Genomic DNA, 24,570 nt, shown 5'->3' on the forward strand with positions numbered 1-24,570 from the left:
CTGGACCCTGTCCAGTATCTCCCATTTTAATTTATCCTTGTCCAGAAGTGGACACAGTAAGATAATCTTGACGCACCCCACATTTTCCAGCCCTACCCACGCTCAGCCGCTGTCCCTCGGGACGGCGGTGCCGGGACTCGAACCCGCGGCCCGCGCGGAGCAGGTGGAGCGGGGCGGAGCCAATCGCGGCCGCGCTGCGCGGGGGAAGCCCCGCCCACGGCCCGCACCGCGCGGTCACCATGGCAACAGCGGCGCTTCCCGCGGGGCCCCGCGGCCGCCGGGGCGAAGGGGCCGGACCGGCACCGGGGCGGGACATTCCCGCCTCCCGCCGCCCTCCCGCCGCCTTCCCGCAGCCCCTCGCTCCGGGGAAGCGCCGAGGGACGGCCCCCTGCCCGCCCCGCCCCCGGCCGTGCCCGGCCGCCGCTCGCCGCCGCCGCCGCCGCCGCGGGGGAAAGGCCGCTGCGCGCCCAACTTCACTTCAAGCAACTTCCCCGGTGCGGCGGAGCCGGCGCCCTGTTTTGCGGAGCGAGCAGCCGGTGCTTCGGCTGGGTGAGTGCTGCTGGGTGGGACAAAGGCGGGCAGCGCTCGCTCAGCCGTAGGGTCGGCACGGGAATCGCTCCCCCGCTTCCCCCGGGGGTGCCTCGCCCTCCTCGCCGGCTCCGGGGCACCGGGCAGGGGGTCCCGTGTCCCGGGGTGCGCTCGCCGCTCCCGCATGGCCCCGAGCCCCGCTGCCGGACCTCCTGGCTGCTCCTTCCTCACTGCGTCAGAACAAGGGCTGGTGTCCTCGTGGGTTAAAGAGAAAAGAAGAGCCCCCCTCCAAAAAAATCCCGTTCTGTGGTTCCGATTCGGCGGCCGGAGGTGGGATGGGGTTGTAGGTGGTTTTTGGTGGATGGTGGCGTTGCTCGTGGTTCTGAGGATTAGAGCGTAATTTTGTAATCCACGCGGGTTGCAATTATCTGTTCCTCGCTGGATTAGGGATGGTAATGTGCTTGGAGGTCTTAAATGGACAAATAAAGATGCTCCCCCTTTCTCCCCCCCTGGTTTACAGCCGGGCGACGGCTCCTTGGGCAGAGCAGGAGGGATTCAGGCTTTCCCGAGAGTGGTATGTGACTCCGTAATGCCTTGGATTTCGGGAAATATATTATCAGCTCGTTAAAATTACTTCGAAGTGCCAGTTTAAAGTCATCACGCTGCTTTTTGATTGAAGATGCACATAGCTTTGTTTGTTGGCCTCGTGTGGCTTAGAATCTCAGGATAGTTTGGGTTGGAGAGATCTTAAAGCTCATCTCATTCCAACCCCCCCTGCTAGGGGCATATATTTTTGTTTTGGAAGCGCTTGGGCGGACAGGTTTGTGTTGTTCTGGTGATACGCAGCTCATTTGTTAATTTTTCCTCCTAACTCCAAATCCGAGCGGTTTATATGTGCACGGAGAGACCTGAAGTGCTGCTTCTGGGTGGAAATAGCTGCTCCAAAAGATCACGTGGAGCTCAGTTCCTTGAATTTGCACGAAGTTGTGCGCTCGGATTTGGGAGGGAGCAGCACTGGGATTGTGGATGGGTGAAGCTAATCAGTGAAATCCCAGAATTTCCTGTGTGGTGCTGCACGGAGCCGGGTGGAAAGCTTTGCCTTCCTGAGCCTGCCTGCAGCATTGTTGCTGTTCTTGCCTTTCTCCCGTCTGGAGGTGGGAGATTAATCCCGTGGATTCAGGTATTGACTTGACTTCTATTTCTGCGGAGTAATCCGGGCGATTCTGATTTGTGGGTGAGGAATGGGATTAGGGGAAATTGCACTTGGCAGATGGCAGAGCTCTTCTGTGCCATTAGGAGATATTGTAACCTTTGATTTTACCTGCAGGTCTGGTAATAGAGCTCAGGCTCTTTGGGGTTTGGGAATAGAATTCCATTCCAGATCAAATATTGCTCATGATAAATTACTGGGATCACATTAAAGGAGCTGCAGCAAACAGAAACTGATGTTTTGTCCAAACTGGTGCTTTACTCCGGGGTGGTAATTGCAGGCAATTTTCCCTGTCTGCTGAGGGGTAAACTCTGTTTCCAGGGTAACTGGGAAGTTGTTCAGCTGCTTCTGAGGTACTTTTTTGCCAGAGCTGAAGGTTGTTGGCATTTTCTTTTCCTTGTCTCTCCTCCACAAACCAGAAGGATTTGCATCTTTCTAACGACCACATAAAAATGGGAGTTTTCTTTGTTTTCCTGTGACGTTTGCAGGGTGTGTAGAGAAGCAGACAGTTGTGTGGCAGAAATGCTAATAAAGCTGCCTGGCAGCTTAATCCAGGTAAAGACTTTCTCAGAAAAAAAAATCTTTCAAAAATTTATAAACTTTTCCCTCTTTTGTTTTTTTGGCTAGGATTTTCCTTGCAATGTGCTCTGCCTTTCCTGTAAGAATTATCAAGGATATTTATTAGTAAGTAAAGCTATAAAGCCTTTGTGCTTCAGAGTAGTTAAGGAGGTTGGAATCCTATTTAAATAGATGTTGTAGCCTGTAATTCCCTTTTGATAGGTGTAGAGTTTATTGAAAAAGGGTGTGTAAACTTTCCCTCTGTTTCAGACAATGCCCTGAGCTAATTCTAAGCTAAATGTTTCTTTCCCAATGTATAGAAGGCACAGAACCAAGTCACTCTGGACTGTCACGGTATGGAAAGTCCCTAAAAGGAGGCAAAGTCTAGGACTGTTTCCAACTTGAATACTTTGGTTTGTCATTTTTTGCTGTCTCATTTTATATGTGGCAGTAAAGGACGTGCATGGCCCCAGCCCCAGGGTTGTGCTCACGCTGCAGTTCTGGAGCTGCTGCTCTTATGGCAGGAGAAAGGGCACAGTCCCCATCTGTGCTGCTCCTGACGAGATAACCAGGGATTCAGAAAATTTCCATGGCTGATGATGAAGCAGTTTTTTCCCTCTGCCATACTCAGGCTTTGTCTAGCTGCAGGATTTCTTTTTTTTTTTTTTTTTAATTCCATTTTCAGCCATGTGCAGCACCATCACCTTGGGTGTTAATTGAGCCCCTTAAGTGTGCAGACTCCATTGTGGCAGTGGCAATAAGCTTCCCAAATGCCTGATTTCTTCCAAAGTGGAAAAAACCAGAGTTACAATGTGAAAATAGGCTTTGCTGAAAGCAGGAATTTCAGACTTGGTGTTTCATAAGTTTACCAGCCCTTCCTGCCCCATGTGCTCAAGGTGACATTCAGACCACATGTGAAAGAAGCAAGTCCTGACCAGCAGGTCCCAGGTGGATGGAGAGCTGAGGTATTCCTGCTCCTGGGATTCTTTGCACAGCTCTGTGATTTTGCTTGGGTGTTGTCCTGGACTCTGCTCCATTCAGCACTCATGTTTCTCTGGCTATTAGATAATTTTGAAACCAGTCCTGTCACCTGCCCTCTCTTAGGCACGTGTTTGGTTACTGCAGAGTGAAAAAGGAGCTGAGTCTCTGTGGTAATGAATGTGTTGCTCTTCACCCTCTGGTCCTTGTCCTGGAGTTATTCCCTGTTTGGTTGTTGCTCGTGGAGCTTCCTCCCTTCTGGCAGATTTTCCAAGTAACATGTGAATCAAATTGATAGGATTTCTGTGTCCTTGAGTTTGTAAACGGAGATAAGAAAACTTCCCACAGTCCTGAGAATTCTGGTGTAGCTTTGCTTGTGGGGAGTGCTGTGCAGATCAGGGACAGGGCTCAGGATCACATTGGAGAGGATTTCCCTGAGAGTCAGCTAGGGACACCTTACAGGTGTGACTTCCTCTCCTGGCTGCTCATGTGTTTAAAAATCATGGAGAGTTTCACAGATCAAGGTATTTCTCTAAGCCTTGGTGTGTTTTCTCAAATTGATACTCCACAGAAGTTGGTAGCTTGGCACTGTCCCTGTCCAGGGAAGTGTCCTTTGGCAGTGCATTGGTCATGCTGGGTAGTTAGTGAAAAATTTGACTAGTAAGAGGGTGTGTCTAAATGCACATTGGAGTGTTCTGCATCCATTTATGTGTAATGTTGCTGTTCTTTCCTCATTTTCAAGCTGTTTATTTTAATTGCATGTTGTCTTGCATGAGGTTTGAAGTCTTTCACTTCCCAAGCTGGGGGAATGTCTATGATGCTGTTGATCACAGGGAGGTGTGCAGTGCTGCAGCCTTTCTGCTCACTGATTTTATAAATTTATTTATTTCTTAGGGTAAGTGCAGCTTGTTCAATTCTCAAGTAGGAGGCAGCACTTGGGGAGGAAGGGACCATTCCAGTGAATCCTTTATTGAGCAGGAGATCCTGCTGTGGGCTGCTTGGAAAAGTGAGACTGAAATAAATGCTCAATCCTGCAAGCCCAGGCATGAGGCTCGTGGTGATGCTGTGAGCCCAGTCTGTATCACTGGTTTGTGTTTGGTGCACAGGGATGACTGGAACCTGGGAATGTTGCAACGTTTTTAGGTGTGTTTTTAGTTTTGTGTGTAAGAATTGCCCAAAGGCATTGTAGGGCAAAAGCCACAGATTTTTTGCTTTTGCTTCAGAAATCTCTTTAAATGAAGAGTCCCTGGCTGTGGTAGTAGGGTTTGCAGTGTAAACCACTGTGTGGTTGTCTGGAGCTTGCAGCCAAAGAGACTGGAATAATAGCATCAGGAGAGCTGAGGAATTCTCTCCACAGCAACCAGTCCTGAATCCTAATCATGGCCCTTGGAGTGACTACAGGCTTGGTAGGTTTAACAGCTTAACTGGAGGACTCCATGCCTGCTTGTCAAACTCGAGATGCACCTGCTCTAGGTAGGTGGATGTGCAGACTTCTCCTAAAAATGTCCAGGAGTTGGCTCTTGGGTTGCCTGGATATGTGTTTCCAGTGAGATGTGACTGCTGATTCTGAGGAGATGCTCTTCTTGCTAGGTTAGAAGAAGTGAAGTTGGTTCTCTGTTCTCTTGTCCTTCATTGACTCTCGGTGAGATTGAAGGACATCCATGAACTTCTGAACTCTCAGGCCATTGCTTTCAAGCTATGTTCCAGGAATAATTAAAATATTTACAAGTAACCGAGCCAGAGCAAGTCAATTGCTTTTTGCCTTGAGAGGGCTTCTGTAGGTGAAGAGGACTTCCCATGTGTTGAGTTCTGTTAACTGGCAGGAAAACCAAATTCTTATGAAAACCTGGATATTGAGTGTTGCCAAAACACACTAAATTTAGTGTGGTGACTGTTTTATCTATTTTCAGCTATTGCTTAAAAAAAACTCCCTAATGTTTCCCTTTTATTCTCGTGATTGGTATGACCTGAACATCTGATCACAAAAGGATATTTAAGTCTACTGGGTGATGGTTTTCCTCAGGCCTAGGCTTAAAGAATTCAGACTCTTAAAATTAAGCTGTTTAGGGGAGCATACTTTATCTTTAGAGTCTTTTCTCAAATCAAGGAGGTTTATTTTCTTTGTTCCCACTGTCTTTGTTCTGGGAATATGTAATGCTGAAACTTCTCCAAACAAAGACTTTCAAGCAGTTTGGGGATATTTTTCAGTGCATCTGTATAAATAGGAGATCATTAATACATTTTTTTTGCAGTTCCTGAATGCCTTACACTTACGTTGAGACAGTGGGAGTTGAGTTTTCTTTTTATGCTCTTCATCTCTACAAAATATGCTTGAGGAGAGGAAATGAACGTTTTCTGAGGGTTGTGTGATTGTGGTGATACAGCTTGAGTAGTCCAGGGCACAGAGAGGGTTATTATCCAAAACACTGCTTGTTTGTGGTTGAGTCATGTCCAATGAGCACACACTTAAACACTGGGGGTGGGGGGATCTGGGCTCTTCTAAACCCACTTACAGAGCTGTTCATTAAAAGTTCTTATCAGAATTAAGTGCCAAAACTTCCAGTTTTGGGCTAGAGTAAAGCCTCTGCTTGCCTGAAAGGAGATAGTGTTGATCTTGGAGCAGTGTGAGAACTGAAAGCATCTTACTGTTGTAGTAATTACGAGTCAGGATGGTCATTAGGCTGGTGTAACGAGCAGGAAAAGATAACAATTCAGTTGATGGAGGTTTGGTGTCTCCCCAGTTTTCACTTGGAGGGGAGAAGCGTGTGCGCTCCAGCAGCTCCTCCAAAGAGCGATGCCGCAGCTTTGGAGTAAGGCTTGTCCTACTGTTCGCAGTTAGATGGGCTTTAATGTGGGCAGGGAGGAGATCCGAGCCTTATTTCCAGGTCAAAACACCCCTTTCATTCGGCTGGGGGCTGGGAATCGCCAGGAGCCGAGTGGGCTGATAACTCCAGCTCCGGGCTTGACCCAGTTCCTGCACAGAGCTCGGGCAATTCCAGCTCTGCCTCAGGGAGATGGATGGCAGAGAGGAAAAAGGACTTAGCTGCACTCTGTTCTTTAAATCTAAACTATGTGGATGGCAGAGAGGAAAAAGGACTTAGCTGCATTCTGTTCTTTAAATCTAAACTATGTGGATGGCAGAGAGGAAAAAGGACTTAGCTGTCCTTTAAATCTAAACTATGTGGGTTTAGTGCATTGGGGAGGAGGTGAAGAAGTGAAGATGTACTTCGTTAGTTTTTCTTTGATTTTGGTAGTTACCCTTCATAACCCTTCCTACCCCTTTCCAGGGGTAGGAAGCTGCCAGTGTTTTAGTGAAATGCACGAAAATAAGAGGATTTGTGTGCTTTTAGTGCTGCAACATTGTTGCCATACACAGCAGCCTCTTCTGTTTATATTTTCATAGTGACTGTTTTTGTAATCACAGTATTGGTTAAATATGTGCTTTCAGTGCGTTTCAACAAGTGATGTTAATAAATGTCAACTTCTAAAACTGCTTATTCCTGCTGTTGTAAAACGAGGACCCATTCTTATTTTACAGTTTGAAAGGCACAAACAGGAGCGGAATTTTAAGTTTGTCTTTATTTAACGAGCTCAGCCTTGAGCCTGTGCTGGGCTTGGCTGTCTCAGTGCAGCCGTAGCACCGGCGGCTCCTCGCAGGGAGGGAGTTGTGCCAACGTTTAGGAGGGATGTTTATCTGCTGGGACTATGTTCAACCATACAAGGCTTTCCATGGACAAAGCTGCCTCATCCATAACGAGCCCAGCAAACCAGGATTTAAAACAGAGTTGGAATTTCTGGCCACTGTAACTGTTTGATATTTGATGAGAACACTGGGAATTCTTCATTGACCCAAAGGAGCACAACAGGCCTTTCTGCTGGAGCTGAGCAGCATGGCTGGCTCGCTCCCTAGCTCAGGGACCTTACAGAAATGTCACTGTTGTTATTGTTGTCAAACAGTGTCTTACTGTATTGGCACTATTGAATGTCAAATATTAGTGTAATCTGTCATTAGAATGTTTTCAGCAACATGATGGCTGCAGAGTTATCTAAATACCACCCTGTTCCTGCTGCAAACATGATGCAGTGTGGGGTTTTTTGCATGTTTGAGCAGCAGTAGCAGTTCTGTACAAGAGAAGCTGTGGCTGCCCCATCCTTGCAAGTGTTCAAGACCAGGTTGGACAGGGCTTGGCCCAGGGGATGGAACAAGATCAGCTTTAAGGTCCCTTCTGTTCTTCTATAATACATATATTCATTTATCCAAGTATTATTAGATATTTCTAAAATGTGTGGATTTATGTATCATAATTCTTACAAGTCATCATAATGTTCAGTTAATGTTCTTCACAAAATGAATATTTAAAAAAATAATTAAATCACTGCAGCTCTGTGGCTGCTGGGTGCTAAGGAGAGATTAAATGAATCACTCTGATTACAGCAGAGTTTCCAGTTCAACTTCAGGTCTTTGTTACTCTCCTAAGCACAGTTTTAGTCACTGTTCCTGTGTAGATGTGTGAAGCTGCTGGAGAGGTCTCCACGTGTCCCACCTGCTCTCACTGGACAGGGCAGTGATGTTTCCTTGCCTCCTTCCCCAGCTGGGTGAATCACAGCACCCATTGGAAATGCTCATCAATAGTTGCAGGTCAGCATTTCAAGAAGGTCAGGGAGGCTGCTTCTGCTTTCTGCCTCGTGAGCATTATGCTAATTCAGTCGTTAAACATATTGGAATTGTGCTTCCTTTTGCTTCTGCAGTGCTTGCAGATTCCACGGGAGCCTTTCCCCTGTGCTCGGAGCACAGAGGGTTAGTTTTGGGCAGGGAGAGGTTTTCTTGTAGCCTGTGTTGTAGTCACACACAGGAAGTGTGTTCTGTAGATCTCAGTGTGGATCTGTTCTTCATGTGAAATATTTGCTTTTGAATAGTGTCACTGTCATGTTGGTGCTCCTGCATGAGGAGGAAATCGAAGGGAGATGATGGAAACCTTAAGATGAAATACATATTTTCCTCTCCCAAAGGCACTTCACTGAAGCACCTGTGTAACTTAGGCCCCAGTAGTGACACTTCTGAGGAACCATATTGAGCCTTTTGTCTCTTGTTTGTTCTTAAACACTGGGAATGTGTTTGTGGAAGGAGCCCATGGCAGGGGGTGGAATGAGATGAGCTTTAAGGTCGCTTCTAACACTTCTGTTCTTCTATAATACATATATTCATTTATCCAAGTAGTATTAGATATTTCTAAAATGTATGGATTTATGTATCATAATTCTTACAAGTTATCATAATGTTCAGTTAATGTTCTTCACAAAATGAATATTTTAAAAAGTAGTACTGCTTCCACACCAGCACGTGTAGAAACTGCAGAGATTTTGTGCTATGTGCGTGATCTATGTGTAAAGTAATGATCACACAGAGCATTGTCTTTGTTGATATTGGACTGTTGCACACAATGTACAAAGCAATTGATCTGGAATTCAGGTTTGTTCTACTGTAGGTTTATTGCTGGCTAAGATGGTGCTTTTACAAGGTTGGCTCTGTAGGGAGCAGGTTCATATATTTTTCAAATTGTCTCCAAAATTTTTGTTTCACTTCCGTTGAGTTTATTTTATTTTTAAATTAACAGCTTTCATGTCAGATTTTCATGCTTCAAAAATGCTGAAAATGGTTACTTTAAGGTTAAAGCTTTTTCCATCTTTGTTTATTTTGACTGTAGAAGTGGTTGTATTCTCTTCTCTGTCATGTCTTGTCAATAACCCTGGAAAGCTGGGCTTGAACTGAGCTCCCAAAACCCAGGGTTGGAGCTGCTCACAGAGAGAATCAGCACCACAATTTGTCAGATCTAATGGCTCTGCTCCTGCTCACATCTGGACTGAAGGCTGGAGTGAAAAACTTGTTAAGGCATGAGTGTATATTTTAAAATATATAATTAACAGAAGGTTGTTTATAACTGTTTACCAATGTGCAAGGCAGTGTTTGTAGTAGGTTGGACTGGCTTTTATTAGACTTCACAATCTGTGGCGTTTATCACTTTGCTGCAGAGCAAGCAGGCCACACACTGCCTGAGCACTGGGCAGGTTTGGTCAGGCACAGCTCTTCCAGCCTGTCTGGCTGCTTTTGGTTAATGCTGATTTTTGAACTCTTTGGCTCTTTAACCTGATGACTTTGGGGAGGGGAACTCATCAGGCTGACCAGGGCAGCTCCTGGGCAGAGTTTGTGTCCGGTAGTTCACACGGATTTTTTTGTCCGTGGTTTGCTGGTTGATTCATACGTGATGAAACAAAATGAAAAAATTGCCCAATCTTCTTCACTGAGCAGGTGTCTCTTGTTGGCTCATCAAGTCTCAAAGCTGCAGATTACTAGAAAATGAAAAGAAATTAGATTTTGTGCTTAAGTCACTTCTGAAGCATCCTTCACCAGCTGCTGTCTCATGAAAGATGTTAGGACATGTGGATCTTTAATTTCCTTTCCAACTTTGCCACTTACTCAGTTCCTTGGATTAGTGTGTCTCCTGCTCTATAACTGATTTAGCTCAGGTGGGATTCCTCCTTCAGAAATTCTTGATGCAGTGCCAGTTGTCTGTTTTTATGACAACTTTATGCCACCCTTTGAACTTGCAGATCTGTACCAAAAAGGCCAGCGAGGGAGTTGGCTCAGCAGATTTCTCAGCAGCTGCAGGACTTGCTGTGCTTCTTGAGGCTGGTGACTGTCTCTGCCTTCCAGAGGCCTCCAGTGGTGTTAACAGTGATCACAGTGGGATCAGTGGGTCATGCTTCACTGTGGGGCTTTGTGGGGACAGGCATGAACAGAGGTGAGGAGCTGGGAGAACTCAGTGTATCCTGGTTTGCTTTTGAGTCAAATTTCAGTGCAAGGATCCTTCTTTGTAATAACTTCAGAAGGGTGTTTCTAAATTCACTGTGAGATCGTTTTCAGGTTACTAAATCCCTTCCTTGGATATGCTCTGAGAAGCTGGGATCGGGTGCCAGGGCTGCTGTAATTGTGGTGTGAGTGTGGCTGGGTGGGGGTGATTTGAGGGAAGCTTCATGGTCTGGCTGCTCATGGGCAAGTGAGTGCTCATGCTGAGGCACTTAGGTGTGGATGAACTGGTGAGGACAAACCTGTGATCTTTCACTCCTCCTAATTTTTGTGAGCTGCAAAATATGCCTGTGTCAGCTATTCATCATTACCCTGCCTTAAAATGTAAGTGATCTCCACATTGGACCATCAGTTTCAAGTGCTTCCCAAAAAGTTAAAAAGCCCCCAGGGTTCACTTGTGGTTAAAAATTCCCTTCTGTGCCAAAGCTGTGAGTGTGGTTTGAGCAGCCCTGGGGTTCCCTGGGCCTCCCTGTCCATGTGCTGGGAATGTTCCACACCAGTGCTTGTGCACATCCAGGCACTCCCAGTGCCACCGTTTGGATTTCAGAGCTGTTTTTTTCCAGCTCCAGCTATTTGTTTTTCTTTCACCCCCCCTCAATAAATACATTAATGTTTTTGGTGTCTGAACTGTTGTCTTTCAATTAATAGGCATTTTTTTCCCTTTCTGTGCTTTCTCAAGCACGTAGGGAGGTGGAGGAGATTGTTTAGTACTTACAAAGCTTTTGGATAGTGTACGTGTTATCAATAATTCATTACAGGCCTTGATTTTGCTGAATAATGTTGTGTTTCTGAAGAACAAGGTAGTGTACAATGCATGTGCAGGCTTGTTGCTGTCAGAGTTCTTGGCTTAAACATCCTTTTGTTCAGAAATGAGGAGAAATGCAGCATCACAGCTCTGGCTCACACACGACCCTCTGTGTTCTGTTCCATTCCTGGGGCTTTAGGGGAAGAGGAAGCTCCTTTGTGGATTGCTGGTAACAATGCCCTGCTCACAGGCAACCAAAGAAACACTTGTACAAGCTGGCAGTACCCAGCCAGTGATTCTGAGGTGGGCATTTGCATTAATGTGGGGGGAAAAAACCCCTATTTCCTGCATATGTGAAAAGCCAGATGTGCCCACTGAAGGAAAAAGAGGAGCCTTATCATCAAGGCAGCAGCAGTAGCTCCTCTGGCACAACGTCAGGCTTTGTTGACAGAGCAGGTTTGTTCTGGGTGTGCAGCTCAGGGCAGTTTATTGATGGCTGGCAGGAGGCAGCACCCTGCTGCAGCACCGTATCCTACCTGACTTAATGCCAGGTTCAGTGCACAAGGAAGAGATCAAAGAGCTGTTGGAACACTGGGAACAACCTGAAAGGCAAAAGGATTTCATGTCTCAGTGTGTCAGAGTGTTTAGGGCAGAGGGTGACATAAGGGATTTTGGCTCAGGGAATGATACATGCCACCAAGTATTTGGCTTTTATAAAAATATTTTATTTGACTCAGAATAGATCCACCCATCTCTACTTAGTCCAATGCTTTTTTCACTATCTGTGAGACAGGAGTGGAAATGGTAAATCTGAGGGTCATGTCATTTGATCTGAATGAATTTTAATGGCTCCATCAGTATCCTGAAAGACAGAACTGGAGTAAAATTAATCCAGTTTAATACTGTTAATAATTTTCCTGTTCCAAGTTGGGTCATCTTTTCTGTGAAGTGCTTGAATTGCTGCTGTAGAGCAGAGGATGGAGGTGCTGCCTGGGAGATGGAGCTGTGTTGTTTATTAATGCCAGCTCTGCCAGTCTTTTGTCACAGTGCTTGTCTCCCGCAGCACTCCCAGGGAGATCTCCTTATCTGCAGCTTTGCAGGCTTCATCTTCAGAGCAGAGGTTGTTGTGACTTGGGGGAGCAGCCTTTGAAATTGTTCATTTGTTGAAGAACAGAATCATCTGTTCCTGGGAAGCACCTGGCCCAGCCCCCTGTTTGTCAGTGTCTTGCTGCCGTGCAGCTGCAGCTCATTTCCAGAGCAGTGCCTGGTACGAGTATTTTGGGCTCGAGTGTATTTGCTTGTTGAGTGAACTTGACTACGTGCTTATGCTCTGACTAATCAAATATCTGAAAGGTGGAATGATGGACTGAGTGGAGAAATTGCTGTGACACAGTGTTGGCACTCTGTTTTGATAGAAAATGTGTCATTAGCAGCCAAATCAAAAGCTGTTGAACACAGTGCTTTTTGCATATGATTTTTTTAAGATCACAAGTAGCAAACCAGCCATCAGAGAAGACATCTGAAGGCAGAGCTGTGAGAGCTGAAGCAGTACATAAATATTCGTACCAAGAATGTGCAGTGACAGTTTTCCCCAGATCTCCCAGAGAGGCTGTGGAGTCTCCCTCAGTGGAGTTATTCCAGAGCCAAGTGCCACGTGCTCTGAAATGACCCTGCTTGAGCAGGAAGATGGGACCAGATGACCTTCTGTGGTCCCTTCCAGCCTGAGCCAGTCATCATGTGATTTCTTTTAGTCCAGGTGAAAGCTTAGGAGCAGTGTAATCTATTGCAGCATCTCTGCTCTGGGGTGTTTTATCAGTAGCTGCCACGTGCTCTTTGTGAATGAGTCTTTGCTGGCGACTGTGCAGCTTCCAAATGTGTCTGTCAGGAAAAGTACAGGTATAAAAATAATGCACTGTAAACCTGCTTTCTTGTTTTTGCAGAAGCAAAGGAATGTTAATTCTTAGCCCTTGGATACATGTTAGTCACCATAGCTATGTATACACATATATCATTTTTAATATCATGATTTTGGTCTTCTAGCCCACCACTCTCTTTCTTTTGTCCTCTGGTTTTATGGGTTTGAATTTGCTCCAGATGCTTAAACTGTTGAAGTGATCTCTCAGTGTGTTCAAGGTCGTGCTCCAAGGCCAGTAACCTTAATTTTTCTGGATGAAACCACTTTTTTTTCTCTCCATATGGCAATACCTTAATTAATTTTTCAGCACTCAGATGATTGTATAAAGGCTCAGTATTTATAAATTCGTCCTGGTGACCCCACGTCAATCACAGGACAGCTTGAGCTGGTTGTACTCTCTGAAGGTGGTTTACTGTGCCAGGCCACAAATGCGTTTTCCAGCGCTGGAAATCCATTAGAATTTGAGGAGGCAGATCAGAGGATTAGGGGCTTTGTCCTTCTGACACAAAAGCACCTGCTGTGCGTGAAGGCAAGCAGGAAATGTCTTCTCACCTCATGCTATTTCTGTGTTGCAGTGACCTTCAGAGGCTGGGTTTGTGTGAAGAGATCCTTCCCCTGATTCCTGCCTGGGCGCACAGGGCCATGGGTCAGCTTTATTTCTGAAGGCTTCAAAGTGCTGTGGAGGCACTTGCCTATTTTTGTAACAAGTAGGTGGATTTTTTCAATAAACCCAAGCCCACGGATCTGCTTCACTCAATCCTTTGACTTGAATTCCTCAGCAGGTCAGCCAAGCCCTGTCTCCCACGGGAGTGCTGCACCTCCCACAGTCCACATGAGCTTTGGTGTCCCCACGCTGGCTGCCAGGCTTAGCAAGGTGCTGCAGGGCTATTTTACTGCACCTTTGCTCATCAAGGAGTCCCAATGTCGGTGTCCAAGTAGCTTCCACCACTGTTTTAAGAGGAAAATGTCCCAATTATATCATTGCCGCTTTTAAAAGCATTTGCAGCAGCTGGTGGCTCTGAAGGCAGTGAATAAAACAAAGTCCAGTGGTGATATATCCATGTCCTGTCAGCTCTGAGATCAAACAGTTGTCCTTCCTCTTCCCTTGTTGCCAAGAGGATGAGAAATATGCACGGTTACAGTAAATATTTCCAGGTGTGGGTGGTCTCTAAGCTCCTTTTACTGCTGGAACATGGTACGGAGCGTGGTGTTGTGGAGGGGAGTATCAAATGGAAGAATGCCAAAGTTGTTTTTCAATCCCATATTTCTGTCTGTGCTGCAGCTGGTTCATCCATCTCCTTGCACTCCTTCAGCTGTGTCCATGGTGTGCCTGCCAAACGAGAGCATTCCCACCCAAAGCTGGAGCCTCTGGAGAAACACAGCCCTGCCTCAGTTCTGGGGCTTTGGAAAGCGCTGCCTGCTCGAGGTCAGAGGGATCAGTAGCTGCCTGATGTATTTCTGAAACTATAATGAGCCAAATTTCACCTTTTTAAAGCAAGGTCATGGAGAAAATACACTCAAAGGACGCATAAATAAATTAGATTTTGATTAATTCTGTCATATTCAGGATGTGTAGCATAAGATATGAAAAGGAGAGTCAGAGATTTAACCCATTCCTTCAGGATCTGTGCAGAAAAAACTGAACTCTAGCCAAAATTTATTTTAAATACAGTTAAAAGTGAAGTTAAGCTTCCTTCAACAAGAAGACCATGTTGCAATTAGCCAGAAGGAAGTTCCATGATGATTCTGAAAAGGTATGAGGAGAAATTTGCCAAACTGCAAATTCAAGTACCCACCCTCTGCTGTGTCCAGGACATGACCCCTTTGACCTTTGGGAGCTGCAGATAGAATAAAATCCTCCCTGAAACAACCAAACATCTTCCTGGAAGAGCCTTAATTTGACTTAATAATCTTTTTTCAGTTCCATAGGCAGTTTTTCTTGCTTGTAGCCAAACCTGATTATTAATATTTTATCTGGCACGCAATGCAGTTGTTTCTGGAATGTCTTTTTTTTTCCCTGCTAAACTGCATGGGGAGGTTATTTGCAGGTCTTGATTGTGGTTTAAAAGCATTTGCAAGGATGAAACCTAAAAGAACATTAGCAGGAGTTGAAGCTGACCACAAAAGCAAAGGTTTGATGAGAGAAGCAAACAGAACAGCATTCTGCTGGGAATACCCACCTTCTGCACAAACACACTTTTAGCCTCACTTCAGCCTTATCCCATAATTCATGTTTTGCTGCAGAATGTCATCCTTAGCTGGCAGAAATCGGGATTTTGCTTTTATTCCCTATTTCAACTGCCAAAAGAATTGGACTTTCTGAAAATACCCACCCAGTAATGAGCTGGGTGGAATCCCTTGTGTGGAATGCTGGAAGTAAAAGGTGATTCACACAGGAGGGTGAGGATATGCAGCTTCTGGTACCAAAAAATGGTGATTCACCAACATTTAATGTAATTTTCATTTGGTTGGGTTTTTTTTCTACCTGAGACTCGAGGGAGTTTCAAAACAAATTAAGCCTACTGTGAATCTGGAAAGGGAAGAGAGTTTCCTCTGAAACTGTCAATGAGAGGGTTGGGGAGAAGGAAATTGTGGAAGATTGGGGTGTGATGAGGCAGTTGTGCAGGTCAGAGGAAATGCCAAGCATGTTCTGTCAGTCCCTGTGCTCTTGAGGGATCTCTTGAGTAGAACACAATGTACAAAGAGGAAAATCTCCAGCCAAGACCTGGCTTGGACAAAGTTGATCTTGACCAAAGTGTTGGCCTGAATTGTTTGTAGAGCAGTGGTCATTGCCCCCAAAACCCAGTGCAGAAATTTTTGGAGCTGAATACCCAAAAATGGGTACTTGATATTAAATCTATGGTAGCAAATGGTTCCTTTCTAAAGGATGGTATTCTGAAGCTGTTTAATAGAAAGAATTGGAGCAATCTGCCCTTTTTGTACATTAATCCTGGTGGGTTATGTTTTATATATGACACACGTTGTTATGAAAATAGCACAGACTGACAGCTATGGAAACAGATTATTACATGTAATTTTTTACCCAAATCATTCTCTCCAGACACATCTGTCTCATAAATTCAAGGAAATTTGGAGGATGACTCCCTGTGCCCCACAGCCATCATGATGCATTCTGTCCTGGTTACACACAGTAGCATTTGGCTGTTAAATCCTACTCTACCATAAATTAATCACAGAATCCCAAACTGATTTATGTTGGGAGGGTCAGGGATAGCTTCCACTAGCCCAGGTTGTTCCAAGCTGTGTCCAGCCTGGCCTTGGACGCTTCCAGGGATGGGGCAACCTGTGCCAGGGCCTCCCCAGCCTCATGGTGTTTTCCTGAATCTCTGTTTCAGCTGATTGTCCTGCTACATCAGGAAAGTGATTTAAATTCATACTGACCATTCCAGTGTATTTAACACCGAATTTTTGCTTTACTAAATAACTATTACAGCCTCTATGGGGCCAGTTTGAATTACTGAAACTGCTGTTCTATAACTTGTTACCATTTTAACCAATCTTTGCAGCATGGAGATCGAAATACAAGGTGTAAAGTTCTCACCGTGGGACTGAGATGGCAGCACTTAATGGAAAGGGTGGTTGGAAATGTTGCAGCTCTTGAGTGCAGCTGCATGGGGGTGAAGCTCTGGCAGGTGATGATCGTTATGCAATTGTACTGGCAGGAGCAATTAGAGATTTACAAGTGCTTGTAAATGCTGCTATTTATAGGATGGACACTTTATTTAACAAAATGCTAATCTTTTCTGCAGTGGGAGGAAATGTCAGAGTGGTGTCTTTCATCCTTGGGTTGGGACTGGACCGGAATGTCCAAAAGAACAGCACTTAGTTCTTTTTGTAAAAGAGAAGAACTAGAGGTTTCCAAGAAACTTGGACATGGGAAATGGAGGAAGGATATTTTGAATTTAGCAATGCTTTGGAGTTCTGATATTAGTGGTCTGTGGGGTTTTGCAGATCTATCTGGCTTGTGAGATTTGGAATATGTAGTTTTAATTCTCAGCATTCTAGTTTTCATTATTGAGAAGCAGAACTGAGTTATTGTGAATTCGGGAAAAGATAATTTAAATGCATTTTATTAGCTGTTTTTACTTTGTGAATAAACTTAGCCTGGCAAATTAAAAATTAGAGCCATTATGAAAGTATTTTTGATAATCTCTCCCTTTAAGAGACCCTGAATGTCCTCTTAAATACTACTGATGGATCCCACTGCAGTGAATAATAACCTGAATCAGGCTTAAACCCAAAAATAGAAAAAGCCTGCTTTTTACTGAATTAGTTTCATGATCTGCTTGCTTATGAAAGTTTCAGAATAAGGTTTTTTTGTGTTATTTTTGTTGCGCTGTAGTAAGTTATGTTCCTGTCAGCACTCACACTCGTACGTGCACAGCAAGTGATGGGATCTGCTCTGTTAATTCTTATTTAATCCAATCAGCACCTTTCCAAGTGCAGGAAGGAGCAGAAGGAGGATTTCTGGGGAGAACAGACAGGGATTGCTGCAGACTGACCCCAGGGTTCGGTCAGTGAGGACAGGAAGGAGAAAGGAGAGAAGAAAAACATTTGTAAAGGCTGAATCATTTTAGACAGTAGGGCAACTTTTGTAGGAGGGATGAAATAAATCTTGGTTTATGGTCATTGCTCCCAGTAGCTCCTGTGGCTTGTTGGGCCAGGGGAATGTACAGAATCATGGAATCCCAGACTGGTTTGGGGTGGAAGAGTCCTTAGACATCACCCTGTCCCAACCTCCCAGTCATGGACAAAGCCATGTTTTCAGGAGCTGCTAATATATGTTAACAAAATTCTTTGTGTATCTACACAATAAGGGAGTAAAATTTTTATACTGGAAGCAGATTTGCTGATAAAGTTGTATATAAAGAAGAAAAACTTCATGTTTATTAGGTGGTTTTTCTAGGGCGTATTTTCAGTGGGTATTTGCTGCTGGAGCCAGGCTTTCTGCTTGATTTCCATGTCATAAACATATTTGGTTTTGTTTTTTGTTTGTTTGGGTTTTTTAATAGCAGAGACATTTTCTCAGTGGAATTTTTATGCTTTCCACCCTTAGAGAAGACAGATGGACTTGTTTATCTGCTGCGAGGTTCAGGGCCAGATTATAGATAATTTTGCTTTGTGTCATTTAAAACATTCTTGTTTCTGAGCAAGGAAGTTGGCAATAGTCACGTGATTCACGATGGAAAAATTATCTGCAGGCTGTTGCTGTTGCCTTAATAGGCTTAAAGGAATTAGCAGTGATGTAAATAATAGTTGTGTGTGTGTGGTGGGTGGGCAAGTGCCAAAGCGAGGGCGTGTTTGGGGTGAAGCCCTTCCCAAATGATCTTCTGCAAAAAATAACCCTATGAAGTGAATAATCCATTTTGGTTCCTTACAAGGAAAATTGTTGACAATTTTTGTAATGATCTTTAATTAAAAAGGCAGGCAACACCTGAGGGCATTAGGATTTGAAGGGGCCTGGAGCAGTGTTTGCATTTGCGTCTCCGTGACACCCTGTGGCGGCTCAGCTTGGCCCAGGAAAAATAAAAAAATCCCAGTCACAGGTGTTTGGAAGCTGAGGAAGAGGAGCAGCAGGGAAGAGCCAGGCCTTCACATGCCAGCCTTTCTGATAAAAGCAGGAGAATTTCAAGAGTCACTTCAGTGCCATTTATAATTTCATTTGTTTGCAGAATGTGCCTGCCACAGCCGAGGGGAGCGTGGGCACTGCTTGGAGAGAAACAGTGCCCAGAAATGGGGATAAGGTGCCCAGAAATGGGGACAAGGTGGCTTTGAGGCTCTGCCACACAGGATGGGGACATGAAGGGGCATCATGGGCAGCTTGGCTGACTGTCCCTGGGCAGAGGAGGTCAGGGAGGCAATGACATGATGTAGCTGATGGTGAGGGATTTACAACTGTAGTAGTACGATTACAGTAGAATTACTAAATATTAATAGCATTTGAAATCCTCCTGCAGTACAATTTACAGTTGATCTTTATAAATTGCCCCAAATTTTGTACGTTGCCAACTGGACTAGAGGTATTTTATTATGAAAGAAGCAGGTTTATCTAAAACAAGATATGTTTCAAAACTGAGACACAATGTCTAGTGTATGTTACACTTGGCATTGATGACATGATCCCTCTTTATCAAGTGTAATTGTATCAAGGAGCTTTATCATTTTCAAACTTGGGTGATTATTTTTTCCACTAGATTTTTGTTCTTTTTCAAACACTTGTCTGTTTGGGGCCATGTATCTGTTGTAGGGTGTCTGAATTTAAAACATGAAAACTGACTTGGGTAGATTATGTAGGGGAAAATGGAGTCCTGTAAAGCTGGAGTGTAAAGAAACTGAGGAAGGGGTAAATATTGTGTTAGGAATATTGGCTGGAGAAGCAAGTTGTACTCTGTTACCAGGGATTAGGCCCCACATTGTAAATTCACTGCCCTGCGTTCCACTGAGGATCAAGTTTTAGTCCATTTAAGAAGCTCTGTGCCCCCTTCTTCTTTTCTAGAGAAACAAGGACTACAGAATGATAGGAGAGAGTTTATTCTCAGCTACTGCAAGACCCATGCTATTTTCACAGCTGAATTTTTCCCTTTGCAATGCTGCCTGTGAGCATCAGCTTCATTCCAGCAAGTTTCCTTTTACAGCACCTCCCAAACCTTTGCATCCTTGGAATGTGAGAGCATTTTAATCGGATTTTGGTGGCGTTTCTTAGAGCCAGGAGTGGGAGAGGGAGGAAGATTTCATGGAGATCTGTGAGATGGTGGAAGGGGCAGCTTGATGTGGATAAGCTGATTGGGTTAGTGGCTATTTTGGAAGGAAGAGGTCGTGGACTTGGGAGGAGGGGGGTGGCATCAGGGATAAGTGGTTGAGACAGAACTCCAAGTGGATTGAAAGATGAAAGGGAACGGACAAGGTGAGTGGAGTTCATTCTCCTGCCTGAGAGAGGGAGCACAAGCAGGGACAAAAATAAATCCCTGCAACTTCAGTGCCAGTGTGGGCTAAGTCTGGTCAAGGGAAGCTGAAGGTGAAATAACCACTTCTCCAGACTGCAGACTCAGGAAGGCAAGATGCTGAAAACCCTGGTTGGGTTTTTTTAATAATCACAAGCAGGAAGCTCCATATTCCACAGAATCTACAAATAAGTGTATTTGCATGGTAAATTCACACCAATATAGGGTCCAGTGAGAGGAGTCCAAAACTGCCCCTTCAAAGGCTGCCCAGAAGAGACAAGAGGGTGGCAACACCAATTTGGGCCCCTGGTTATGAAGTACAGTGTGAGTTTTCTAAAAATGAAGAGTATGACAGCTTTTGAAGGAAAAAAATAATCTAACCTTACATAGCTGCCTGCATCTGCTACGAGTTTAAATATACTTCTGTTAGGAAGGATTCAGGTTACTTCTTGTAGCTGAAATTCTAATTACTGCTGGTTTTCCCACTTCTCTGCAGTAAGAATATAATTAAAGCCAAAGCTCTTCTCCTGCCTTTGCTAGCGAGATACAAAACTGCTTTGTCATGGTAAAAGTTCCATTTTGATGGAAAATCAGCCGTTTGCAGGTCAGCTGCTCAGGTAGCACTTCACAGACTGCTGCCCCAGAAAAGAGCTTTACAATAGAAAGTAAATTACAGTAATTGAGATTACAGTAATGCAAAGCTCTGTGTTTAACCAGTGATTGACAACACTTGAATATGCAAACAGTCTTACCTAAATGTGGTTTTAACAGCACAGATTTGGTGTGTCTGTTGTGCAATCTGAGTTATTCCCCCTTCACCTTTCAATTACACCTTTAAGTGGTAATTTCTGGATTCTTTAATGGCTGTTTGAAAAATTAACATTCTTCTGCTTTTTACAGTTGCATGAGGTCACTTTTGCCTGGGAACCAGCTTTTTCTCCTTAGAATGCTCTGGATTTTTGTCCCACATGGCATTGTCTGGGTATGTGCCACACCTGAATTGGAATATTTTGTTTATTTGCAGGTGAAGTCTGGGCAGTGTCTCTGGAGTGATCACATTCCCTGTCCTTAATGTGCCCTTGGTGACCAAGTTCTTCTTGTCACTATGAGAAAGAATTCAGGCCCTATGGATTGGTTGCAGCAGCAAATTATGGTAAGTGGGAATGTGGAAATTTGTAGGATATGTTCATTTCCATTGTATTTGGTTGTTGGGCCAAGTCAGTAAATAATGGTGTTTCTTTCTTTTTGGAGAAGGAACACTATGTCTTTCAGTGTGATAAACTCTGGGATCAGCATATCTGAAAGGCACCTTAATCTGAGTTTGCTTCCTTGTGAATTTATGTGAGAATGATGTTATTTGATGTTCATGCTGACTCTACATCAATACTTGCATTTTTCTCCTTTTTTTTTTTTTTTTTTGCAGATTCTTTTTCCTTGCTGGAGTTTTTCACTTCTGTTGAATGTGTAATTCCAACTATGGCAACAAGAGTAGAAATAAATTCTACTTTGGCGTCTTTGACGGCAGTCCCTGACCTAGCTGAGCTCAGGGCTGAGGAGAAGGCACAGCGCGTGTATGTCAGCGTGCTTTCAGATGCCAGCAACAAGGCAAAGGAGGCCTCAGCATCCCTGACTCTCGAAGAGAACAAGAAATTTGGGAATTCCTTGAGATCTGCAACGATGCCCTCGCTGGGATCGAGGCCCAGGCTTTTCCCAAAGCCTTTTTGTAAGGAGAAATCCTCGGATACTTTTGCAAACGTCAAACCGCCCGTCCCAGCGTTCAGATCCAGCAGCATGGTGAGAAAGGCCACTGAGGAAACGTCCTCTGTGAAGGTGTTGAGTGGGAATGTCCCTCCCTTAGTGGATCAGAAGGCCATTGACGCTGGAAATCAGGCTGGCAGTGACATGGTGACAAATGTGACTTTCTACACGGGGCCCAGTGCCAACACAGTAATTCTGTTTGAGCCAGGGGGCCCCGAGCAGACCAAGGTCCAGGAGAAAAGGGCTCAGGAGCGCAGGGGATTCTCTGCTCTGCAAAGCAAGGACCTCCAGGGCTCTGTGAAACCAGCAGAGACACCCAGGAATCCTGAGGGGGCTCTCCATAGGCATATGTCATTTTCCTCCGGTCTCAGACCAGAATCCTGGAACTCCCTCAAAACTGGTGAAAAGAAAGATGCTCGTGAAGTTCATCCGGGGGAGAAGAACAATGATGATGCAAATAATCTCAACAATAAAGTTGATTTCTGTGTTGATGTCCAGCAAAGGGCAAAACATAGACCAGTGTCTGCTATTTTTCTGGAATCATTACGAGATCAAAAGCATCATGCTGTGGAAACTTCTGAGGAAAAATCTCCTACAGAGAAATCTGGGGTTAGAAAACCAAGGCCTTTGTCCATGGACCTGACAGCTAAGTTTGAACATAAAGATCTTTCTTCTTGCAAGAAGGCTGGTTCATCCCATGAAAGCAAGGAGAATGTATCCATAATTGCTTTTACTGATGTGGGTAGTCATGATCAGTCTGAAACGGGGCCAAAACACGAAGAAACCGAATTGAATAAAAGCAGTTCTTCTAAAACAAATCTGAAATGCAGTAGTCAGGAAATTGGCATCTTAAGTAATGGGAAATACACATGGGAAACTAAACTTAAATCTAAAAGTGAACAAATTGAGACAAAACCAGAAATAATAATTAATTTGCATGGTCCTGAAAGAAGCCCTGAAACAACCAGTGAAAGCAGAGCTAATAAGGGGGGGAAGAGACCAGATCAGAAGGAAACGTACACGTTCCTGGGCTGTGAAAGTCCTGCAGCTTCCTCAGAAAAAGAGAATAATATCTTAAGAGGTAGTGTTAAAAAACACATTAGTTTGTTTACTTCGGAAAATCCCAGTGCCACAGTGGATCCAGAGCTTCTCCCAGAGAAGGAAAACAGGTGTGTGACCATCCAGCAGAGGATCAAGGAGCTGACAACAGAAAACCCTGAGGCTAAGGGAGGAAATCTGCGCCGCTCACTGCAGTCACGGCCACTCTCTGCAGACTTAACCAAGATGTAGGTTACAGAGAAATTCTCTTTAATCCTCTTGGCTTCGTGTTGTTCAGTAAAACTTGCTCTCTCAGTCCAGTAAAAAAAGCTTGATCATTTTGCTTCCACTTCGTGTGATTTTTTTTTTTTTAGTATTATTCTTAAGCTCCTTTCCTGCCTTTTTTAATCTGAAAAAGAGAAAATTAAATATATTCTGACAACAGCTGAAAAAAATGAAGCTGTCAATATTGTGACCTTTGCATGTAAGTGTAACTGTCAGTGAGAGATATTATAGCTTGTTATGCATATCCAAATCCTCTATTAACAATTAAGACGCATAATTAACAATAGTATTTATATTAACAATAATTTATATTATATTAATAAATAATATGTTATTATTTTGGGAATCCCTTTGGTCTAGATACAACTTAACCACCAAATACAGTCATTTACTATGAAATAGTGATATTTCTTCTTTAGGAAATGTAATTGGATGGATAATTTCTACCAGCCTACTTTGGTAGGAAGCCACCCTGCTCATTGACCAGCTGGATTAAAGAAATAACACCAATCCTTTGTTTTAGGTTTTCAAGTCCAACATCAGGGGGTGAAGCAAAGCCTGAGAAACCTGGGGAGGCTGGAGCTGACTCAATCCATGACCTGCAGGAAAATCCGAAAGTAAGGAACTGGCAGCAGCTGGCTCTGCAAGGTCCTCTTGTGTGTGGCTTTATCAATCAGTGACTTTTTAATGGGTATGGAGGTTATTAGGGCTGACACAACCCCAGTGGATTTGCTGGTGTGAGTTTGTCTTTAGGATGTGCAGTGAAAAGTTCAGGAGTGTTGTGCCAGCCGAGTTTGTCCAGCTCTGTGTGCACACTGCTCAGTGTAGGAGTGGTAGAGAGGAAAGAATATTTTGGGCCCTGTTTTTAAGGGATTTCTGATGCATGAAACCTCAGTGAACTGCCTGTGGCTGTGGTGGGTTTGTGCAGTGATTATTCTTTATTTTCTCCAAGCAGAGCATTAAGATTGTGCTTTTCTGCATCCATTTCCCAGCTCCTGGTAAATCCCAGCCTGGACCTTGGTCAGTCTCCTCAGCAACATTTACCTGAGCAGTTTGGACAACAAAGTGTTCCAGGGAAAATGGGGATTTGCTGTGGAAGCTTTAGGCTCTCTCTGTTTCTAAGCAACACTTCAGTGTTGCAAAACAGAACTTCTCTGGTGACAGTTCTTGGTAGAGGAGATTTAATGTAATTTAAGGGTGTTTGTAGTGAGTTCTTATGGCTTTTTTCCTGTCCAGGATAGGAATATGTGGTAAGGAAAAGCTACAGGTGCAAAGTTTCTGTAGTTCAGTGTTATTTTCAAGGACAGCAATTTGTTTCAAAAGGAAAATCTTTCATTAATGGAAGTGCTGTTTTCAGAATCTGACAATAACGTAGGATTAAAGAAATTCCCTGAAGAATATAGTTCAGACTTAAAAATCTTCATTTATAAACACATTTAAAGTTAATTTTCTGATGTTCTTTAGCTTTTTTTTTAAGATAATCTTAAGTCAACTCTTGAGGGAATTTAAATTTTAAATTGTAAGACTTGAGTAAAAGATTGAACTCCTGTAAGACCTCTCGTATTCTGGTTCCCTTTATTATTTGCATTATGTGCTTTTTCAGCAAGTGCTATTAAAAATACCATCTTGTAGGATGCTGCTTGTATTTCCTGTGAGTAGATAATAGTGAAGGATTGGTAATAAATATTAATTTCCCTCTTTCCTATTTTACTTCATCTCAGCTTAATA

The 24,570-nt window shown here is 44.0% G+C and overlaps 1 protein-coding gene across 1 annotated transcript in view; it reads left to right on the forward strand.

Moving 5' to 3' along the window:
• The first annotated feature begins 314 nt into the window (after window positions 1-314).
• Window positions 315-24,570, forward strand: part of KIAA1671 (KIAA1671 ortholog) — a 65,484-nt gene continuing 41,228 nt past the window's right edge. The window contains exons 1-4 of the mRNA XM_054645733.2: window positions 315-549; window positions 20,786-20,914; window positions 21,185-22,805; window positions 23,366-23,459. Of these exons, the coding sequence (XP_054501708.2) occupies window positions 21,238-22,805; window positions 23,366-23,459 (1,662 nt within the window). The 5' untranslated portion in view covers window positions 315-549; window positions 20,786-20,914; window positions 21,185-21,237. The remainder of the gene's footprint in view (window positions 550-20,785; window positions 20,915-21,184; window positions 22,806-23,365; window positions 23,460-24,570) is intronic.

This window comes from Agelaius phoeniceus, chromosome 18 (genome assembly GCF_051311805.1).
Source record: "Agelaius phoeniceus isolate bAgePho1 chromosome 18, bAgePho1.hap1, whole genome shotgun sequence".
NCBI classification, from domain to species: domain Eukaryota; kingdom Metazoa; phylum Chordata; class Aves; order Passeriformes; family Icteridae; genus Agelaius; species Agelaius phoeniceus.